A 20,880-nucleotide genomic window follows, 5' to 3' on the forward strand; every position below is an offset into this window, starting at 1 on the left:
TTTTATATATATATTAGTGATCATTGATTAATTAAAGCTATCTTACATATACTTTATTAATATCGGATGGTGCATAATATCTTTTACATACTCTCATGAAAAAATAATAATAATTAGAGGGGAAATAAATTTAATGAAATTGATTTTTTTTAATATGGATTTACTTGAAATTTTTTTGATGGGTTAAATATGTTATAAAGTTTTAGAAAACTCGGCTAGTTGGTAGGTGATGACAAATTTTAGTAATGCTGGGTGCACCATTGGTGTTGGATCAACTGGAAGGATGTTGATATGAAGAAAAAACATAGATCTAGGTATCTTGACTATCAAGAATTTTTGCCACTATCACACCACCTTTCGAAGGAGATTTATCTAAAAAGAAACTTAGCATGGGGCTATAGTGGAAAGATTTTAGCACGGGATTATGGTAAGGTTATAGCGTGGAGCTATAATAAGAGATGTAGCATTGAGCTATGGTACAAAAACTAAGTTATCCTTACTCCTATGAATAGAGATAAGTTAAAGATAAGATAAATGAATTGGATTACTTGATTGTCAAAAGATTTTTTATAGAATACAATTTTACTTATTTATACAAATATATAATAACTATCAGCAAATATTACAACAGTCCACTTCAATAGTCGTTTCTCACGTTTGATCCTTGCCCCTATCGGTTCCTGCCAATCATCTTCCACATTGCACAAGTATAATCATTCTATGACTATCAGGCTGATAATCATGCCTTATTAGTCTTTAACTTATCCTGACATAGCTTGTTTTTGGTCGTCTTCCTTTATTTAACCTATAAAATAGTTTTCAATTCTTGAAAATCTGAGACCAGTATATTTGCCTTAGTCTTCTATTTGACTGATTTAAGACTTAATAATTTGGCTTAGTTTTTCATATCTTGATCTTGTAAGCATGCATGAATTAAATTATTTGATTCGATTTTTTCGCTGCATTTTTTGAAACTTAAAAAGAATTACGTATGGCTTGATCCCCCTTATGAAGGGGTACGTAGGCAACCCGATCAAGTTCAGCCATGGTTTTTTAAAAAAAAATTCAGCATGCTTAACACCGAAGAACCTAGGATTCACTTTCACAGGCCCCGAGGCCAGATGGTTTTTCTCCAAAGGTATTGGCATATAATTAGGCATAATGTGACAGCGGCGGTTTAACAGTTCTTTATTATAGCTACAATGCCACGGGACTGGAAACGGACCTTCATCACTCTAATTTCGAAGGGGACAGGGTCCTACGGAACCGAGCTACTTTCGTCCAATCAGCCTCTGTACTATTTAGTATAAAGCCATTGGGAAGATTCTAGTGCACAGTAAGGGGCCTCCTTCCCAGACTAATTAGCCCTGAGCAGGAGGCTTTTGTTGGGGGGCGGTGCATCTTCGACAACATGCTCATTGCCCACGAGTTCATGTTTGACCTCCAGCATGCCCCAGGATGGAGGAGCCTGAAGGATATCAAACTGGATATGAAGAGAGCTTTTGATAGGATGAGATAGAGCTTTGTGATCAGTAACTTTTTAGAGAGCTTCAAATTTCATCCATTGTGGATTAGATGGATCTTGGGATGTATTCAGGCCCCATCTTTCTCTATTCTAAGAAATAGCTCCTCCATGCGCTTCTTAGTAACTAAATTCAGCACTTCTCTAATTGTTGAGTAATTATATTGCATAGTATCAAGACACATACTATCCATAATTCATAAGAGGGTCTTCGATCATACATAATGCTAGGTCGTAGGCTGAATCAGCCTTTACATTAATGGTTCAATTTTCTACAACTTAGCTTGCTTAACTTCTATGGTATATCAGTAAGCAAATTTCAAGATCTCCATGGTATCATCCTCGGTTGTTATATCATGATCGGCCGAACTCCCTATTTTGATGCTTCATAGTCCGCAATACGTTCCCACACTAGCTAATAAACCAATTCATCCATCACAAGGATGGGACTGACTATCTTCACCATAGGACTCGTTGGTTATACTATGGTCTTGCATATTGGCTTTCAATTATGGACACAAGTCTTTCAAGCCATCCTGCTATTAGAGTCGAAGATGTTGCTTATTGCTCCAAACATGGTCTTAATATTGCAGTTGCTTTCTCTACAGCTACTTCCTTTATTTCCTTTAGTGGCATGATTGTGTCTATGCAACTATTACACCAAACATAGCATGATGATGACTACACAGTGTCCCACCGGACATGCTAAATCACTTGTTACTACCCTTTCCATCACATTCAGAGAGAGCCAGGGAACTTGAGAACTCCGAAGAACTCCATATGTTGAGGTAGAGAGCATGCCACCAAACTTACCTAGGCGAGACTTGCCACCGGCTTTGGGCTAGTCGAAAAGATGTGGCACAAAGGGAGGATAAAGAGTAGTGTGGGTTGAGGTTTCTTGACATTTAAGGACTTTTACCACTATTGTACTACTGATCGAAGAAGATGGAGTAGGATAGGGGTGTAAAGCTAGGCTACAGTAGAAGGTTGTAGCGTTGAGCTACGATAGTTGTATAGCATTAGGCTATGGTAAAGGTCAAGAAGCATGGGGCTATGATAGATAATGTAAGTTATACCTAGTCATAGGATAAACAACTGAGATAAATTGATTGGATTGATTGTCAAAGACTCCATCTATAACACACTTTTAGTTATTTATACTAATATATAATAACTACTCTCAAACACAATAACCATCCGTTTTGATGGTTGCTTCTGACATCTAATCTCTACTCCTGATGATTTTGATAACTACTACCAATTGTCCTTCCACTCCACATGTACATAAGACTAGAACGATAGTCATGTCTAATCAGCCTTCAATTTATTCTAACGTAGTTTGTGTTGGCCATTCTTGTTCGGCCTACAACATAGTCTTCTATTCTTGGTCTTCTACCAACTAATAGCTAAAACTTGATGTTTTAGCCAGTTTATCCACATCATGGCTAAATTTTAACTATTTGGCCTAGGTTTCCACCTTTAGTATGATTTTATAGCCAAACCTATTCGATCTTTGCAAGAGTCACATGTTTCTCACCTACTCCAATTTTATCAAGCTTAAGCCATGTGATGATTGCTCTTGGTTGCTAGCAAGACTATTGAGATATAGTGTGAATACCAGCCCACTATTCCATATAACATCACCACATCATCCCTTAACCATGAGTTTTCCTCCACCAGGTCTATATCCCCATCCATATCCTCGTCAACCTCAGACGCATCATCTTCTCCTAGTCACTTTCCTACATCATCTTGTGACATTAAATCAAACCCCTTGCATCACTCTATCAGCTTACTAAGTGACCTACCTATCTAAAGGATTGTTATTGCTCCACTATCACTACCTCAAGAGCCTCACACCAAAAATCCTCATCCTTGGTGATTTTATGCCCAAGTATATCTTTTGCACTCTCTAACTATTTGACATATGACAAATTTTCCACCTTTCATTGTGCTTTTCTCTCTGTCCTCACTTGTATTATGAAACCTAAAACTTTTTCATAGGCTATCAAATCCCCTTAGTGGTGAGAGGTAATGAAGAAAAAAATTCAAGCCCTTGAAGCAAATAATACTTGGACCGTTACCACTGTACCTTCATGGAAACAATCTGTTGGTTGCAAATGGGTATATAAAATCAAATACAAATCTGATAGTACTATAGAGTGATATAAGGTCAGGCTTGGGGCTAAGGGATTTACACAGCTGGAAGGCATTGACTACTATGAGACTTTTGCTCCAGTCGCCAAACTTCTTGCAATTCGTTGCTTACGCAACATTGTTGTCGTTCATAGTTGAGATCTTCATCAATTTGACATTAATAATGTATTTATATGGAGAACTCTATGAATAAGTCTATATGAAAATTCTCCCATGTTACTCTCGCCAAGGACAGAATCAAGGTCAAAAGTTCTCTCAAGCCTTACTTGAAGTTGGCTTCTCTCAGTCCCATGCCGATTATTCTATTTTTCTTTTGTATTCAAGGTACATCCCAACTCTTCATCATGTGTTATGTTGACAATATCATCCTTAGAGGTAATGATATTGTGGCTATTGATATATCTAAGTCCTATCCCCACGTCAAATTTTATATTAAAGATTTGGGATTGTTGAAATACTTTTTTGGCATTGAGGTTGCTTAATCTAACAAAGGCATCAATCTTTCACAATGAAAATATACTTCAAAAATTTTAGAAGATATGGGTCTCTTGGGAGCCAAAACTGCGGAGACCCCTATGGAGCAACACTTGAAGCTCACAGTGTTTGATGGGTCATTGCTTAATGATCCTTCTTCCTACCATCGTCTCATTGGCTGACTCATCTACCCCACAGTCATTCAACTTGACATTATCTACCCAACCCATATTCGTAGTTAAGTTATTCATCCACCACATAAGTTTGACCTTAATGCCACCCTCCACTTGTTTGCTATCTTAAAGGCACCCCTAGCTAAGGCATTCTTCTTTATTCTTCTAGTTTTCTTCATCGTACGACTTGTTGTCACTCAAATTAGAGCAGTCGTCTCAAGACTTGGCACTCTTCTACTAGTTCTTGCATTTTCATTAGTTCTTCTATTTCTTAGAAGACAAAGAAACAAGTCACTATCTCGTGCTCCTCCATCGAAGCCAAGTATCATGCCATAGTTACAATAGCCTTTGAGAAGCAATGAATAAAATACTTGCTCCATGATATAGGTATCACTCATTTTATATCTATGATATTGTATTGTGACAATAAAGCTACTTTTCATATCTTCATCAATCCTGCATTCTATGAACACACTAAGCATAGCAAATTAGATATCTATTTCATTCATGAGAAAATCCAGTCCAGCCGACTCCATACCAAGTTTATTTCTTCTATTGATTAGTTAGCTGATGTTTTCACCAAAGCCTTGGGCAAAGATACATTTCGTTTCATTATTTATAAGTTAGGCATTATGAACTTCCATGCCCAACTTGAGGGGGAGTGATGAAAATCATGCAACCAAATTCGCTATAGATGGCTAGCTATGTAATCTCATATAATCACACCGGTTAAGAACCTACTCTCTATTGCCGGAGACCATGTTCCTTCGCTGCTCTTTCCTAGATTCTTCGTCGATTCCAGGCTGGTTCCTGCCAAAAACAAGGCTTCTCATCCTAGGAGTTTGCAAGTATGAGAGAGTCCTCTCTCTGTCTGTCTCTCCGAGTTTCTGACCAACAAATCTAGAACCAAAGGACTACTTCTCGTGATGAGCTATTTAAAGGAATCTTTCACTGTATGGGAAAATATGACAAAGTTATGCAATTCCATGTGATGTAAATCATTTCTTGATATGGCTAGCTATGCAATTCAAATGCATTCCATTTCTTAATCAAATTTCATCACATGTTTCTAGCCTAAGATTGTCTATATTTATGTGGACTTTCTTCACATGCTTCATGGACCAAATCTTGTACAATCTTTTTGACGTTGGGATGTTGATCCCGTATGAAGTGTATATAAAACCGTTATCATAGCTAATGAAAACCAAATGAAAAAACTCTAAATTTCCTCATTAATTTCTTGTAGCAGATTTTTAAGTTTTTTATGTTTATTTTCATTAGTCATATCTTTTTTTAAAAAGTTAGTCCTTTTTAAACTAGAAAAAAAAAATCGACCTAAATTATAAAAAACGAACCTCACTAGCATACATAGAGACAATGTATCTCAATTTACGAATCATCAATGAAAAAACCAAAAACCTTAATCATACTTTCACCAAATTTTCAATTTTTTTATAAATTTTTTGAGAATTCGAGTTCAATAAGTTAAGAAAACTCATCCTTCTCTTGACTAAATTAAAGTGCAAGTATATTTATCATTTACATCATAATTTTTTTTTACAAAAAATCTTGAACCATAGCATCGTATCCCATACTTTACACGATACTTGACATGCTCAATGCTGCATCTTCCAACAAGCATATATATCAAAATCTTAATATACTATTTGTAGAGTGGTTGGTTGGATGCCTAATCAACCTATGCTTACTAGAATGCCATACAATAAGGGTGACTTGCTGTCCCCGGCTCTTGCAGGACTTGCATGTTCTTAACATTTCTAGCACTAATAAAGCTCATCTTGTGGTCACCATCTTCACAAAAACCACTACCAGAAAACACAAGTATAGTGACGGGAATTTCCATCACTATACCGTGTTTCCGGTTACTAATACAAAATTTCTGATTGGAGCTTCCGTCACTGAATTGGTTACAAAAACACGCGTCATAAAATTTTCAGTGACGACGGCGATTTCCGTCACTAAACTCCGTGACTGAACCACCGTCACGAAACCATTACAAATCCAAGAGTTAAATATTTAAGAAATTATGTATTTTCCGTCACTAATCACTCACTGAGTAGTGACGAAGGTAACTTGGTCACTGATTTTGTCACAGAATTCGGTCACTAGTTTGGTCACTAATCTGTCATCTTCAGTGACAGATTTAGTCGTCACAGACATGGTCACAAATTTTATTACTAAATTTGTCATTAATCCTGTCACTGACTTAGTGACAAGGTTACCATCACTAATTTGTCATAACTTACTGAGCAAAATCAATTTTTAGTAACCAAAAGCTTGTCACTAAGTTTATGGTTGCTCGTCACAATACTTGGTAAATAATTCAGTAACCAAATTTGGTCACTGATCACATTTCAATAATCTGGTACATTTGGTACATTGATTGGCTCATAATAATAATAATAATAATAATAATAATAATTAATAGCGAAGGCATTCAACATTATGCAAAAGTCATTTAACATGTCATTCAAAATAGGCATCAATATGTCATAAATCCATCAAAGTCAAAGTCCAAAAGTATGTCATAGAAATCAACAATGATTTCATTCCTTATAAGAATGCAAAGACCTATCATCTAAGGCAAAAGCAATCATAATGAAGCATGAACAGCAAAACCAGAATCACCATTACTCTTCTGATTTGCATGCCTTGGTCCAAAGCCAATCTCTTCTCTTATCTTTTGAAGAACCTCCTCTTGCCACGGTTTCTTTTTGTGCTCAAGAATACCTAGAAAGTCTTCACGCGTGTACAACTCTGGAGCTTGACTTATAGAGGTGGAAGAGGATGATGATTGCCCAATAATTCCAGTGAGATCCTCTAAAGGACTAAAGCCATAGACACGGCCATGAGTTGGGACATCAGTTGCCTCAAACCACAAGTTATAATCACGTGGTGAAGCATCTAAGGTAGAGGCATCACCATATTTTTTGGAGTATTCAGCTGAATACTTTGTCTACCAGTTGATTTGAAAGCAAAGAAAAACATTATGGTAAATCAACCAAGAGATAAACATGAGCAAACTCAATAATATTTATGAATCATAAAGAAATTATACATACCATGATAGCTTCACTTCTCTTATCCACATATCCTTCCATGCCTTGCTTTGTCTTATGCATCCGATTAAAAGATTCAACTATTGTTGGCTTCCTACCGAACTTTATTTTCTACAAAAAAGAAAAAAAATTTATTAATATATAATGGGCTGATTTGAAATGATTGAAAAATAATATAAAAATTATTATATAAATTCAATTGAATAAAGATGTATACGAGTCGTTCGTCATAATTGACAAATATGATTGATCCTCCACGGGAGATGCTACCATTCTTCATGGTGTTTCTATTTTTTTTGTTGGCTACTGATTTCTTCTTCCATTCTGGAAAAATCCAAATGTCAATTAGTTTATTCCAATTTTCTCTAGAGATCCAATTAGAAAATTTATCACGGGCTCTATTTAAATCTCCTTTTGATTCCACAAGAGCTTCTGACTTCTGACCCTCCCTAATCAGATTATCAACCGGAGCATCCAAGCATGGCCTTAGACTTAGAAGTATCCTGAATTAGTGTTAAATCCATATATCGAATTACAAAGCGGCTGGATAAAATGACCAAAGCTAAAAACAACGAAATGCAGGTTAATGCAAGAGTGGAGACATAGATACATCGTGTCTTTTACGCTGAATTTAGTGTAATGAGACCGATTCTCTTCGATCTATTCCAACAGAAAACAGTTCATATATATTCTGAAGACAAACTAAAAATTTATGTTAGATAATATGGTCTTGTAGGTATAAATAGCTCAATAGTTACAGCAGGATCATCACCCGTTCCAAAACTCCTTAGCAACAACATCCATCGGATTCTACCCTAGATCCCCTACTTTCACGTTTTAAACAGAAGCTGGAAACCAAATATCCCGGCCAAAACGTGACAGTGTGACACCCCTCCAAGCTAGGCTAACAAGGTCGAAGAGAAATCCCATAACACCATATTTCATTAGCAAAAATCATGGCAGTAACTAAATCCCTACTCCTCGTACTGCTCCATTAGCGATAACATAAAAGAAAACGAGGGGCAATTAAATTCGGTCACTTGAATGCCGTGTCCAGCGACGCGTCGTGGAGGTCGCCAGAGAAGAGGGAAAAGCTCCCGAGATGGCTGGAGAACAGTCCCAGCTCGTCGCCACCGAAGTCCAGGTACAGCTCGTACGACTCCTCCGACGTGCCCTCCACCGCGTTCGACCCCGACGAGTCCACCCCGGCCACCTGATCCCCACCACCACCTTCAACGCCGCCGCCCGACACGCAGCTCTTGTTCTCCGTCGACGGCTCCCCCTTCACCGCCGCCATCGCCGAGACGGTCACAGCTGTTCTCTGCTTCGTGGACGACGACGACTCCGGCGAGGACCCGGCCCAGGGGGCGCTCTCCTGGGGTGCAGAAACTGGCTTCCGGAAGGCGTCGCCGACCTCGGAGTTCCAGATGCGGAGGAAGAAGTCGGGCCCCGGCTTGGGATGGGTGCTCTCGGAATGATGGGAGGTGGAGACAGAGGCGGAGGCGGCGGAGGAGAAGAGGAGGGACTCTCTGGACAGCCGGGCCTCGGCCTCCAGACGGGCGCTCTCCCACTGGGCCATGTGGCGGGTGGCGGGGAAAGAGGAGGAGGAAGAAGCGCCGCCGCCGGTGGTTCCGGGGGAGGAGGTGAAGGTGGCGGGGGCGTAGGTGTCGGGGTTGATGCCCATGCGGAGGAGGCGCCTCTTGAGGTGGGTGTTCCAGTAGTTCTTGATCTCGTTGTCAGTCCGTCCGGGCAAATGGGCAGCTATGGTGGACCACCTGCGATGAAGAGTTTAGATGAGAGGCAAAGACAAAAAAAACAAAGGCCAATGGGATGGGACGGCGTGAGATCAGTGCAATAAATTGAGTCTGGGAATCACGACATCGACATGATCCGGCAAGAATGGCCAACAAAAAAGAGAAAAAGTATAGTAGTCCCCGTCATGATGGAGTATCAAAATATTTATGGCAGTGGGCCCCATTGTATTTGAAACAGAAGGAGTGCTCCATATATAATATAAGTGGATGATATTATTGCATATTATTATGATGAAGTTTCTTTGACGCATACTTGTTACCGACGATCCCGTGGAGCTGGATGATGGACTTCTGCTCCTCAAGGGTGAAGGGACCACGCTTGATGTCTGGCCTCAGATAGTTGGTCCACCGGAGCCGACAGCTCTTTCCGCACCGAAGAAGACCTGCATTTATTACCACCACCTACGCCTAAGCTTAATTTAGTTTAGCCCCACACTCAATTACATTGCATTACCTTACGTTACCTTACTTGCATGCCAGCAGAAAACAAATGGACAATAGACATCATGTTGCATGATAAAGATAACCCAACGTAAACATGGCATCATACATTGCAGAGGACAAAGATTTGGACAGTGCTGGATTAGGACGAGATAATGACACAACTGGGCTCTCACGGCTTTTCTGTTCTGTTTAATGATACAGTTTTGACATTAAGAGAGATAATACGTGTGGATGAGAAGGAGGGAATATTTTAAAGGAAGCCTTTTGTTTTGAAGTGTGCAAGTAAATAAGACTGATAGAAACGCCAGTTTCTCCCGAGAGAACCCGCTGAAATTAAAAGGGAAAGCTCGAGACAACTGCACGGCTAAAACGCTAAACTCGCTGTGGCACCAAACTGTAATTCGTCTTTCAAATTATTTGGGCAGCAGCAGCAATTGCAGTCTTCCGCCTAGAAATTCCTATACGGTCTCCCAATCCGCCGTCCACGAGATCGCACAAGAAAATTCGACCGGCAGATTGATAGCCCCCATAAAATACTATGCGGACGTTTCGTCCAAGAGCATAGCTCGACTCTTGAAGCAAAGAGGAAAGTTTTTAAAACATGGAGAGGAGAAAGAAAAATATTTGAAAGATTGAAAAGAAGACAACCTACCTGCAAGTTGTGGAAGGGAACGCCAGCTACCATGGCCGTTTGATTGGATGTAGTCGACGAGGATCTTGTCCTCCTCCGGCGTCCAGGGCCCTTTCTTCAGCCCTTGCTTGTCACAGCAGCGAGCCCTTCCCATTCCGACTTTAGCGCCCGCACGCGCCGTCTCTCTTATATAAAAATATTCGCACGCACCCAAAAGACCACAAAAGGATAAAGAGATAAGAGATAGAGAAGAGAAGAAAGAAAGGGATTAGAAGTTGCAAGGCTGTGGATGCTTCTAGCCTGCCCGGGAGCTATAAATGCTGGGGGCCTGAAATGCGACAAGCCAGAGAACTTGAAATCAGGCTTCTCTCAGATCGTATTCAATAAGACAGACAAGTACGTAGAAGCCCTCCTAAAAGGAGAGCAAACTCAAATTTAAAACCACCAGCAACAGAAGATTTTAGAGATTCTCACGTAAAAGAAACGGCAGAGAGAAGTAAATGCGACGGGGCTTACGTACAGAGATCAGATAGAAGTTGGTCATGGCTAAGGTGTAGGTCTCGTAGCCCGCTGCTTGGGTTAGGGCTAGCATTTGGGACCTGCTTGGCTTTTAAGGTAGTTCAGAGAAGGGAAGAGATAAGTGTACGTACACTAGGATTAGAGATTTTAGCTGATTTTTTTTTTTTTTTAACACCATCTCACCACATCGTACATATTAACTATAACCAATCAAATTAAAAAAAAACTGACTAAACGAGTAGGAAGCATTGGCTTAGTTCATCCTTTTTTTTTTTTTTTTCGAGTAATACGCCGCGTAAGGGCCAGCCAGTCACATATTAGCCTTTTTAGTAGACATGAGTAACCCTTAAAAAAAACTACTCTTTTTTTTTATAAAAACAGTTACTTATTTCATATAGTTCTAACATAACTACAATCTGCCAGATCATGGAAAGTAACAAAGATAAAGGAGGGGAAGCGCCTAATACAGACGTCCACAAAAAAAATCCTCGAAATGCAGGGTTACAAAGAAGGCGACCCAGTCTGTTGCCCTGTTCGCCTTCCTAAATACGTGTGCTACTTGAAACTCGTCCATCATCTGAGCCATCCTGCGCGTCTTCCGAATAAAGGGATGACCATCACCATACCTGTTTGCCCCCTGGATCTAGTCGATCACCATAGATGAATCCCCCTCGAGGTATACCCGCTCGGTACCAAGTATCTACCTAGCATAGAATATATCCTTCCAGGTCGCCCGCAGCTCTACCCCGACTACTGTAAGCTCTGGCGTGCGCCGCCCTTCTGTAGCAAGCATCCTACCATGGTGATCTCTAATCACAAATCCAACTCCGCCAGTCACACCATCCACTAACATTCCGTCGTCGAAGTTTACTTTGAGATAGCCAAGGGATGGAGGTACCCAAGAAATAAGGGCAAATCGTGGCGTTGAACCAGCATGAGGAACACCCCAGATATCCCTAGCCATCCTAGAAGAAAATATAGAGGCAGCCGCAATGACCTCCCTCACCTGCAGTGACGCTTTATCCATCACCATCCTTGGAGGCGACCGCCTCCCCTCAAATAGACCAGCATTCATGTCCTGCCAAATGTGGTAGAATATGTATGCCATAAGAATCCTCGCCTCAGCAGATCTGGGGCCCCGCATAGAATCTCACAGCACATGAATCAGGTCCTGTGCCGAGCCCACCGAGTTGGGTAGTGGGACCGGTGACCACCACCATATCTTTCAAGCCCTAGGGCACTGCAGAAGAACATGTTCGGTAGTCTCCTCGATATCTGTACACGCCTCACAATACTGAGAGACCCGCATGTCGCACCGAACTAACAACCTCCTAGTCGGAAGGCAGCCCCAAGCTACCTTCCAGATGAAGAGTGCTACACGGGAATGAATCCGCAGCCTCCATATCCAACCACCCGCAGTCTGACACGCCGACTCCCTGCTGATCAGTGCGTGAAGATCTCTAGCTCGCACCCACGACCGTTCCGTCGGCATCCAAACTAGATTGTTAGACACCCCTCGGTAGGGACTGATAGAGCCAAAATCATCTCTCCCAACTGCTCTTCAAAAACCTTCCGAATCACCTTCTTCCTCTATCGATCCCTCTTTGAATCTAGTAAATTGTTAATTCTGTAAACTGTCAGTCTCGCCGAGTCCACTATAATCGGCATAAGCCACTCAGTCACCAAGAAGCTACTCCTTTGCTATCCGTCCTTACCAAAGAGCAAAAATTGCCCATTTGACTTGAAATGTCGTGCGCGAGCCTCCTCGATCATAGAGGCCAAATCATCCTCACTCTACGATCAGAACGCTATCTCGCATGGAGGATATCCTCCCGTGCCACCCGCAGCTGATGAGAAATTGCTCGGATTTTCTTCAGCTCAGCTGCTCTTCTGGTTTCGAGATATTTTTGGCTGCGGGTTCAGGGCTTTTCTCGCGGGGTTTTAACTATTGGGGGTTCTTCGAGGAGGATGGGGTTCGATCTCTCTGGGGAGGGCTCCTACGGTTTGACCATTCATAGGCGGAAATTAAGGCGTCGAGCACATGTGTCGAGCAGGCATCGCTGCTCCGGGGTCAGACGCGATTATGAAAAACAGAAGTAAAGCCCCGTAAAAAAAAAAAAGGAAAAAAATGTCATCTGCGGAACCCTGGCGAGTCAGATGCATGATGTTCGTGCAGACTATATTATATGCGGGCTGCAATTTTTGATCCTATTAAAATCTTTCCCAATTTGTGTATAAAGTAATAATGAATATTTTACTTTTCTAGAAAATTATTTCTTTTATAATACTAGTAGTTGTGATAATGTTACTAAAATAATAGTATAATTTAATATGTTAATAAATTATTATGCATTTTCTAACATAATATGTTAATTCTTATATTATAAAAAATGGTACCACTATAATATTATTATAATACTACATCAATAGGATTGTAGTAATTTTGATAATGATATCAGATAATTTTATTTTAATTTATATTATCTAAGGATAGCAATCATCGGGTCAGACATAAACGGATCGGATCAGATGCAGGTCGGATCAGAAAATTGTAAATCTGAACCCGACCTGTTTATTAACCAGGTCAGAAAATTACAATCTGAATCCGATCTATTTATTAAACGGATAATCCGATCTGATCCATTTAACCCGCAACGTCTTGAAAAGACCCCCAACTCATTCAAGACCAACTGAAGGAAGGACATCATGTGACACTTAATTCTAAGGCCATTAGCAAGTCAAGTTACAACAGTAGTACTAGTCTAATGCACAAGGCCATTCGAAAGATGACTTCAACAGGATTATAACCACGTTCATCATATTCACCATCAAGATAGCTTTCTAGTGCATTTTTAATAGCATGCATCGAAGATTGGATGAGGAAGTTCTTGGCAAATTACGAAAGCAATGCCAATGCAGTCTGATATTGTGAATCGCTAGCAAAACCCTACAATCAAAATGCATACATGGTAGTAAACCCCCCATTGGAACAATTTAGAACAATTTAGACAGCAAAACCTTGCTGTTAATTTAGACAACAGAATGGATTAAGCAATCTGATTCCCCTACTCAAGCTAAAGCTAAGCTTTCAGAAGGTTGTGCTCGCAAAGAGGATATGTTTCAGTCCTTGGCCATGAGAGGCTTGCAGGACAAGGGGAAAGAAGTTCCGTGCGTAAAGGACTTTGAAGTTGGTTCACCCGTTTCGGGTGAAGCTTCCTGAATGTCAAGAAGCATCAATGGGGGCCACTTCCTTGACCAGCTCATCACAGACCCCTCCTATTGCGGGTAGCTCAACTGACTCTAACATTGTTTATTTTGGTCAGCTGCAATTTGTGTTAGGCCTTGTTACCACAATGCCTCACCAAGATGATCATGGTCAAGGTTGAGATGCTGCTATAGCAGGGTGTGATGGTCTGGATGCTCGGGGATGACACTCACATAGATCCCTTAGAAATTCTCGTCAAACACTCTTGGGTGAGTGTGGCTTCTATCACACCACACATATCTACAAGAAGGCGAACGGTGCTGCTGACTGGATTGCCTCCTTCTCATCTCACCACTTCGAAAATTTTATATGGAAGAACGACGTGTATGTGCCTCATCCTTTGTGTCATCTCCTTTTTTTTCTAATTTATTGGTTGCACCAACACCCGTTATGTGTGAGCCGCCGTTGTACAAAAAAAAAAAAACACTTGGATTAATATGAAAGTCTTATCATGGAACTGCTGGGGTGAGCGTCCCGTTTGTGAACTATCTTACAAATATAATTCTTTTGCGTAGTCCTGATGTATGTTGTATACTTTGAGACTAGACTCATATAAGATCAAAATTCAGAAGATGATGGGTCCGGTATGGCAGATGTATATGGTCCTAGCAATAGTACTGTCAGGAGGTATACTTATTTAGCTTAACACACTCTGATTGGCAAGCTGCCTGTTGAGGGAAATACGAGTCCCCCCAAAGCACGTGAACGCATCGCCAGCACGTGATCGGAAGCACCCCACCTCAGACGCCCGACCTCGAACGACCAACCTGGCGACCGACCTCGGACGACCAACATGGCACCCGACCTGACGCCCGACCAGGCGCCCGACTTAGGAGCTCTCGACCTGGAAACACCCGACCTGGGAGCTCCCGACCTCAGAAGCTTGACCTCGCCATCCACTCGCCGCGATCACATCCTTCTGCGGCTCGACGAGAGACCATCCCCTGCCACTGCCGTCAACAATTAATACGCATGGTCTCTGCAGACCTCTGGCTTACTCAACAATTAATGCGCATGGTCTCTATAGACCTCCGACTTACTCAACAATTAATGCGCATGGCTCCTGCTGCCTACGGATCTCAAGCCCTCCACGGCAAATTAGCTCGGCTGCCTCTGATCAGCCGTGACAACTCCTTGGTCCCGGCCTAACCTCCTACGGCAAGACATTAATGCACACGATCCTGCATTGATTCAGCCGACATACTCAATCATACGGTAAACTCCGCCCCATCACATCACAGGTAATCTAATGCCCCTCTATAAAAGGAGAACCCTCCCACCTTAAAGGGGGCTGGACACTGAAACTCTGGACATATTTTCCTCCATATATCTTTGCCCCCCTGACTTAGGCATTGGAGGGCTGGCGCCGGAAATTCCGGCCACCGGCTTTTTTGCAGGCCCTACGGAGGACGCCGCCCACCGACGAATCGCCGCCCGCCAGTTCTCGCCGGAGCTCCACCCTCTCAGCCGACGACCGCCCCCAGATCCAATTTTCAGCAACAGTTAGCGCTAGAGGAAGGGCCCGAGTCGTGGCCATGAAGTTGAGAAGTAAAGGAACCTCCAATGCTTCCTGATAAGTGCTAAATAATACATAAATTAACCTCCTTCTCCTAGCACTTATCATTATTTTAATACACATATTTCGTAAATTTAACCATAAAATATGTATTACCATCATCATTGTATTTTAATAATTATAAGAGGTAATTCGGGTTGATTTAATTATTTAATGATTAAGCCTAATGAATACAGGTCAAGTCAAATTTATTTGGGATGATCCCTGAACCCAAATCGTATGCACCCCACAAATTAAATCCTCTCAAATTCTGATTCGGTCGTTGAGCTCATCCGAGCAAATTCCCTTGTTCAACGACATTCATCCAGAACCGAAACATCCCCTGTTCTCCATCATCTCCTCCACGTTGATCCTCCCAACGTCTCTCCCATGATATTCTCCTCCGTGAACATCGCATCCCAAAAACCACTCCAAGCCATCAAATCTTCCTTCACCTCACCAGGCATTCTTCATCCCGTATCCAAACAAAATCCCTTGATCCCAGCTGCTTCATCCTCCCGAATTCCTTATCACATCAGTAGATCAGCCTCCATCCCAACCTCCAGATTTCCCCTCACGCCCATTTCCATCTTCCTCCACGTCAAACAAAACCGCCTCCACCCTCCTGGCATTTTGGTAGAGAACCCCAGCTCATCTCCCCTCCTCTTCGCCCGTGGGATAAACTCAAATCCCAGCATTCGCGTTTGATCCCAGCGTTCCCGTTCATCATCCACGGGCAAGCTCAGCCCCTGTTCCACGTCCTTCCCGAGCTCATCCTCCCAAGGAATAGAGCCATCATCCCATCCGAACAACCACCCAGCATCTTCCGGATCAGCTCCCCATCTTTCTCTGCGATTCTTCCCGTGCCTCATGGACCAGCAAACACGACTTCCAAACGCATCCTCCCTTGATTCGGAACAGAGTATCATCCTTATCCTCTTCCGAATCAAGCCAACCTCCATCGTCCGCCGATTCCTTCCGCTAGCCCGGATAAGCTCAAATCCCCTGTGTCCCAGAACAGAGCTTATCCTCTCCGGAAATCAAGCATCTTAAGCTTCTCTTCCTACTCATCCAGAGCCGATCTCCCGTATCATGGCTTCCGCTTCATCTTCCCAAATTTCACGGACGAATTCCTTCCACGCGAATCCAGCTCTTCATCCAACAGCCCGCACGCGATTCACTTCGTTCCATGTCCTAGCCTCCCCATTTTTATTCACGGAATAGAGTTCAAACTTCCCAGCATCCTCATCTTCTTTCGCTAGCTTATCCTCTTCTCCGGATCACGTCCACAAACCGAATCCCCTGCATCCCAGCTCGTGGTTCATCACTTCTTTCCAACATCTTTCCAGATTTTTTCTTCCGAATCAAGTTAATCTCCCTTCTGTTTGTAATCGGTTGCCGCCGCGATGGAATCTCCCCACCCACGTCATTCCGAATGAACTCCATCTATCTTCCGCGTCCAACAAACAGAGCTCTGTTTCGGAACAGAGCCCAAGTCTTCATCGATCCAGCCATCCCGTGTCATCCACGTCCTACGCAGCATCCCGTGCACACATTCCATTCTTCCACGTGTTCTTCCCAGCTCTCTTCAACCGTTCCGAGCTTCACGTGAATCACAACCCACAGCAACCGTGGATCGACCTCTCGCGAATCCGCATCTTCAGCCATCCTTATCTTCCCATTCGGAAGACCATATCCATAGGAAGAAATAGAGGGAGATTCAGCCTATAAAAGAAGGGAGTTCTACTCTTCCAGGGGCATTCCTTCTTCCCCATTGGGAGCTGATTCCATCGACTCACACGCCAAGTTCCCACCGGGAGAAGAAGATGCTTGGCTCTTCTCAGGGAGTTCCCACAAGAATAAAAGGAGAGAGAGAAGACTTTGGGGCATTTCGGGAATAACTTTCCATATAAAAAATAATGAAGTGCTGAGAGGGAGTTTTCGATGGAAGTCGCCAGAGGAAGAAAGAAAGAAGAGTGGGCCGCGATGGAAGCCTTCTCCACTACTGCGGCTGTTCAATTCTCCATGGAAGGCTGATCTCTTCACTAGGACTGGATGCAGCCCTAACAAAGGGCCAAGGGTTTTATATTTTTAATTTTATATTATTGGAGTTGTATGAACTTATTGTTTTTAATGAATATCTTCTTTTATTTCATGTTTAATTTCTGTGATTTTAAATATGAAGTTTATGCAACTGTTCTTCATGATCATTGAAGTAAAAATAAGATAGTTCATACTTAAGGAAGATGCGATGTGCTACCATATTAGTTAGGGTAGACATTGCATGCCAACTGAAGATGGATTATTCCCAAATTGCTTTTGTGAATTCTTATTTAAATGCTTATTAGGCTTGTAGCCAATTTGCATGTTAATCCAAGAATAAATTAAAATATAATTAACCCTTGTTCTAATGTTAGTGGTGAATTTTTTGCCCTAGGTTCCCTCAAACTGATATCACTTCAATTGCATTTTCATTAAATTACTTAGTTCAATAGTCTTCACAAACTTTTCCTTTCAAATATTTTTGAAGAAAAATAATTGTACCCCAATTTCTTTGGATCGATACCCGAAATCACTATCCTACTAGATACGTGCTATTGCGTGGTCTTTAAAGTTGACTATCACTTTCCGGCGTCTTCCACCAAGTTCTGGACACTCCGTCCAGAACTCGCCGCCTCCGGCCGACCCGGTTCCCCAAGTCCAGCCGGAACAGTTCAACATCCTGGTGCAACAGGTCCAGGCTTTGGCCGCCGCTGTCCAAGGCCTACGGCGTGAGGAAGCCTCACCTGTGTTACCTCCACAGGCCTAGGTCCAACCAGTGCTTCCTCCAAATGGACCGATCCCCTAGGGCCAAAATCTTCATGACTCCTCCAGGGCTAATAATGAAGAACGAGCGTCCCCCCGGAGAGAACTGCCGAGGAGAAGCCTGGACAGAGGGCTGCAGCCTTCGAAGGTTGAGTCAGCTTCGGACCGCCACGAGCCGGAGCAGACTATTGCGACAATCCCCTAGGATGGGGAGTTCGACAAGAAGGTCGAGAACCTGGAGCGCCAGATTGAAATGCTTCATAGCAGGAAGGCGAGGCGCGAGGGCGACTTTGAGTTCACCACCAAGTTCCCCTTTTTCTGCCAAATCGAGGGCGAGCCGGTCCCACCAAGGTTCAAAATGCCCCAAGTGGAGCCCTACAATGGAACTGCCGACCCCCCTCGACCACTTGGAGAGTTACCGAGCCCTCATGGCACTCCAAGGGTCCTCAGAGGCCGTGCTCTGCAAGGCCTTCCCAGCTACCCTTCGGGGAACCGCTCGGCTTTGGTTCTCTAGATTGAAGCCGAGCTCGGTATCTTCTTTCGAGCAGCTCGGCAGGCAGTTCGCCACCAACTTCGCTGCCAGCCGGCGCCAGCGGCGAACATCGGATTCCCTCCTGGATGTCAAGCAGAGAGAAGGGAAATTTCTCAGAGAATACCTCGACCGCTTTACCGCTGCAACTTGGGAAGTTTGCGAGCTTGACCAGTCGATAGCCATGTCGGCATTGAAGACTGGGGCTCGCTCTTATAGATTCCTCTTCTCCATCGAGAAGAGCTTCCCTGCTGACTTCACAGAAATACTGGCCCGAGCTCGGAAGTACGCGAAGGCGAGGAGGCTATCGCCTCCAAAAAGGGCGCGATCGAGCAGGCCTCAAAGAAGCAAAAGAAGCGCCGTGAGGAGCGCGGCCGCCTAAGAAGCCGATCTCCCCGCCGAAATAAGAACCGGCCTCGGATGAGGAGCCCACCTCGACAACGGGGGCAGCTATGGCCAAGGTCTCCACCTCGACCGAGATCTCCACCGCAGCCTCGAATCCACTCGGGGAGGTACGAGAACTACACTCCCATCAACGCACTTCGGACCGAGATCTTAATGGAGATCGAAGGTCGGGACTACTTCTGACCTCCACCCCCAATACGGGACACAGGAGCTTAGCGCAATCCTAGGAAGTATTGCCGTTTCCACCGGGACTACGGCCACGACGCGGAGGATTGCTTCCAGCTCCGAGATGAGATCGAGGCGCTCATCCGCCGTGGAGTACTCAATCGGTTCGTGTAGAACCGGCGCGAGGAAAGGAGGCCAGTGGAAAACACTGTGCCGTCCGAAAATCCAAATGACAACGGGCCCATCGCCGGCACCATCAATGTCATTGGAGGAGGAAGCTCGGCTGAAGAGCCAGCCGAAGAAGGGGTTCCCCCAAAGTGCCCGCGCACTTCTGAAGCCATCTCGTTCTCGGACGAGGACTTGGAAGGGGTTGAAATCCCTCACGATGACGCTGTGGTCATCTCTATGATTGTAAATAAATTTGATGTAAAGCGCATCTTGGTTGATAATGGAAGCTCGGTAAATATTTGTACTACCATGCCTACCAAAAAATGGGGTTGACAGAAAGCCAGCTTCGGAGAATGAACTCTCCACTGGTTGGATTTACCGAGGACTCGGTTCCGGTTGAGGGCGAGATCAATTTTCTTGTCACAGTTGGGCTTGCCCCTCAAGAAAGCACCATGAGGACAAACTTCCTTGTAGTCCGCCTGCCTTCAGCCTACAATGCCATTCTAGGAAGACCGGGACTTAATGCCCTCCGGGCTATGGTCTCAACCTACCACTTGCTCGTGCGGCTCCCCACCGATCATGGGATAGGCGAAGCTCGTGGAGACCAGATTGTGGCCAAGCGGTGCTACATGGCGACCTACAAAGCAAAACCACTGGCTGAAGCGTCAAGCCAACAGGAGCTACCGACCGAGGCGCCAACTCAAGCGAGGGATCGCATGCTGCCCATTGAAACCTTAGACGTGCAGAACGACCTCTGGAAGAAGTGGATAGAGCCTGGTGAGCTTCTTACCCAAATCCCTTTACAGAAAAATTGCCCCGAGCTAACAGTGCAGATCGGCTCCGGCTTGAGCTCCTGCGAAAGCGAGCGCTTGTCGAATTCCTTCGGGCCAACATGGATGTCTTCGCCTGGTCGCCCGTCGACATGCCGAAAATCGATCCCGAGGTCATAGTTCACTGACTCCAGGTGAAACCGACCTGCAGAGCCGTGAGGCAAAAGAAGCGGGGCTCCGCCCCAGAACGACAGCGAGCGGCGGCCGAGGAAGTAGACAGACTCCTCGAGGCTGGCTTCGTCCGGGAGGTCTCCTATCCAGACTGGCTTGCCAACGTGATCCTCGTGAAGAAAGCCAATAAAAAATGGCGTATGTGCGCGGACTACACCGACCTGAACAAGGCC

The 20,880-nt window shown here is 43.7% G+C and overlaps 2 protein-coding genes across 3 annotated transcripts; both read right to left on the bottom strand.

Moving 5' to 3' along the window:
- Positions 1-6,870: 6,870 nt before the first annotated feature.
- LOC103710297 lies at positions 6,871-7,719 on the bottom strand. Its single transcript, XM_026805893.2, has 3 exons — positions 7,624-7,719; positions 7,410-7,517; positions 6,871-7,303 (listed from the first exon to the last, which is right to left on the bottom strand). Exons 1-3 carry the CDS (start codon positions 7,684-7,686, stop codon positions 6,941-6,943), a joined length of 534 nt encoding a protein of 177 aa, XP_026661694.2. The 5' UTR covers positions 7,687-7,719; the 3' UTR covers positions 6,871-6,940.
- A 406-nt stretch (positions 7,720-8,125) lies between these two features.
- Positions 8,126-10,550, bottom strand: LOC103710296 (transcription factor MYB17-like). 2 transcript variants are annotated; one of them, XM_008795960.3, is made up of 3 exons: positions 10,317-10,550; positions 9,474-9,603; positions 8,126-9,181 (listed from the first exon to the last, which is right to left on the bottom strand). In XM_008795960.3, the coding sequence occupies exons 1-3, from the start codon at positions 10,447-10,449 to the stop codon at positions 8,443-8,445; spliced, it is 1,002 nt and encodes a 333-aa protein (XP_008794182.1). In that variant the 5' UTR covers positions 10,450-10,550; the 3' UTR covers positions 8,126-8,442. The 2 variants fall into 2 exon arrangements, with proteins under 2 accessions (XP_008794182.1, XP_008794184.1); XM_008795962.3 differs by having other exon boundaries at positions 9,474-9,622; positions 10,317-10,445.
- Between the last annotated feature and the right edge of the window lie 10,330 nt (positions 10,551-20,880).

The sequence above is a fragment of the Phoenix dactylifera genome, chromosome 5 (genome assembly GCF_009389715.1).
Source record: "Phoenix dactylifera cultivar Barhee BC4 chromosome 5, palm_55x_up_171113_PBpolish2nd_filt_p, whole genome shotgun sequence".
Classification (NCBI taxonomy): Eukaryota; Viridiplantae; Streptophyta; class Magnoliopsida; order Arecales; family Arecaceae; genus Phoenix; species Phoenix dactylifera.

Bases quoted from the DNA above. Each gene is read 5' to 3' on its own strand.
- LOC103710297 (XM_026805893.2), bottom strand. From the start codon at position 7,686: ATGAAGAATGGTAGCATCTCCCGTGGAGGATCAATCATATTTGTCAAT. The intron at 7,518-7,623 runs GTATACATCTTT...TCTTTTTTGTAG, and splicing joins TCAATTATGACGAACGACTC to AAAATAAAGTTCGGTAGGAA. The intron at 7,304-7,409 runs GTATGTATAATT...ATCAACTGGTAG, and splicing joins AGAGAAGTGAAGCTATCATG to ACAAAGTATTCAGCTGAATA.
- LOC103710296 (XM_008795960.3), bottom strand. From the start codon at position 10,449: ATGGGAAGGGCTCGCTGCTGTGACAAGCAAGGGCTGAAGAAAGGGCCC. The intron at 9,604-10,316 runs GTAGGTTGTCTT...TAATAAATGCAG, and splicing joins TTCCCTTCCACAACTTGCAG to GTCTTCTTCGGTGCGGAAAG. The intron at 9,182-9,473 runs GTATGCGTCAAA...TCTTCATCGCAG, and splicing joins CACGGGATCGTCGGTAACAA to GTGGTCCACCATAGCTGCCC.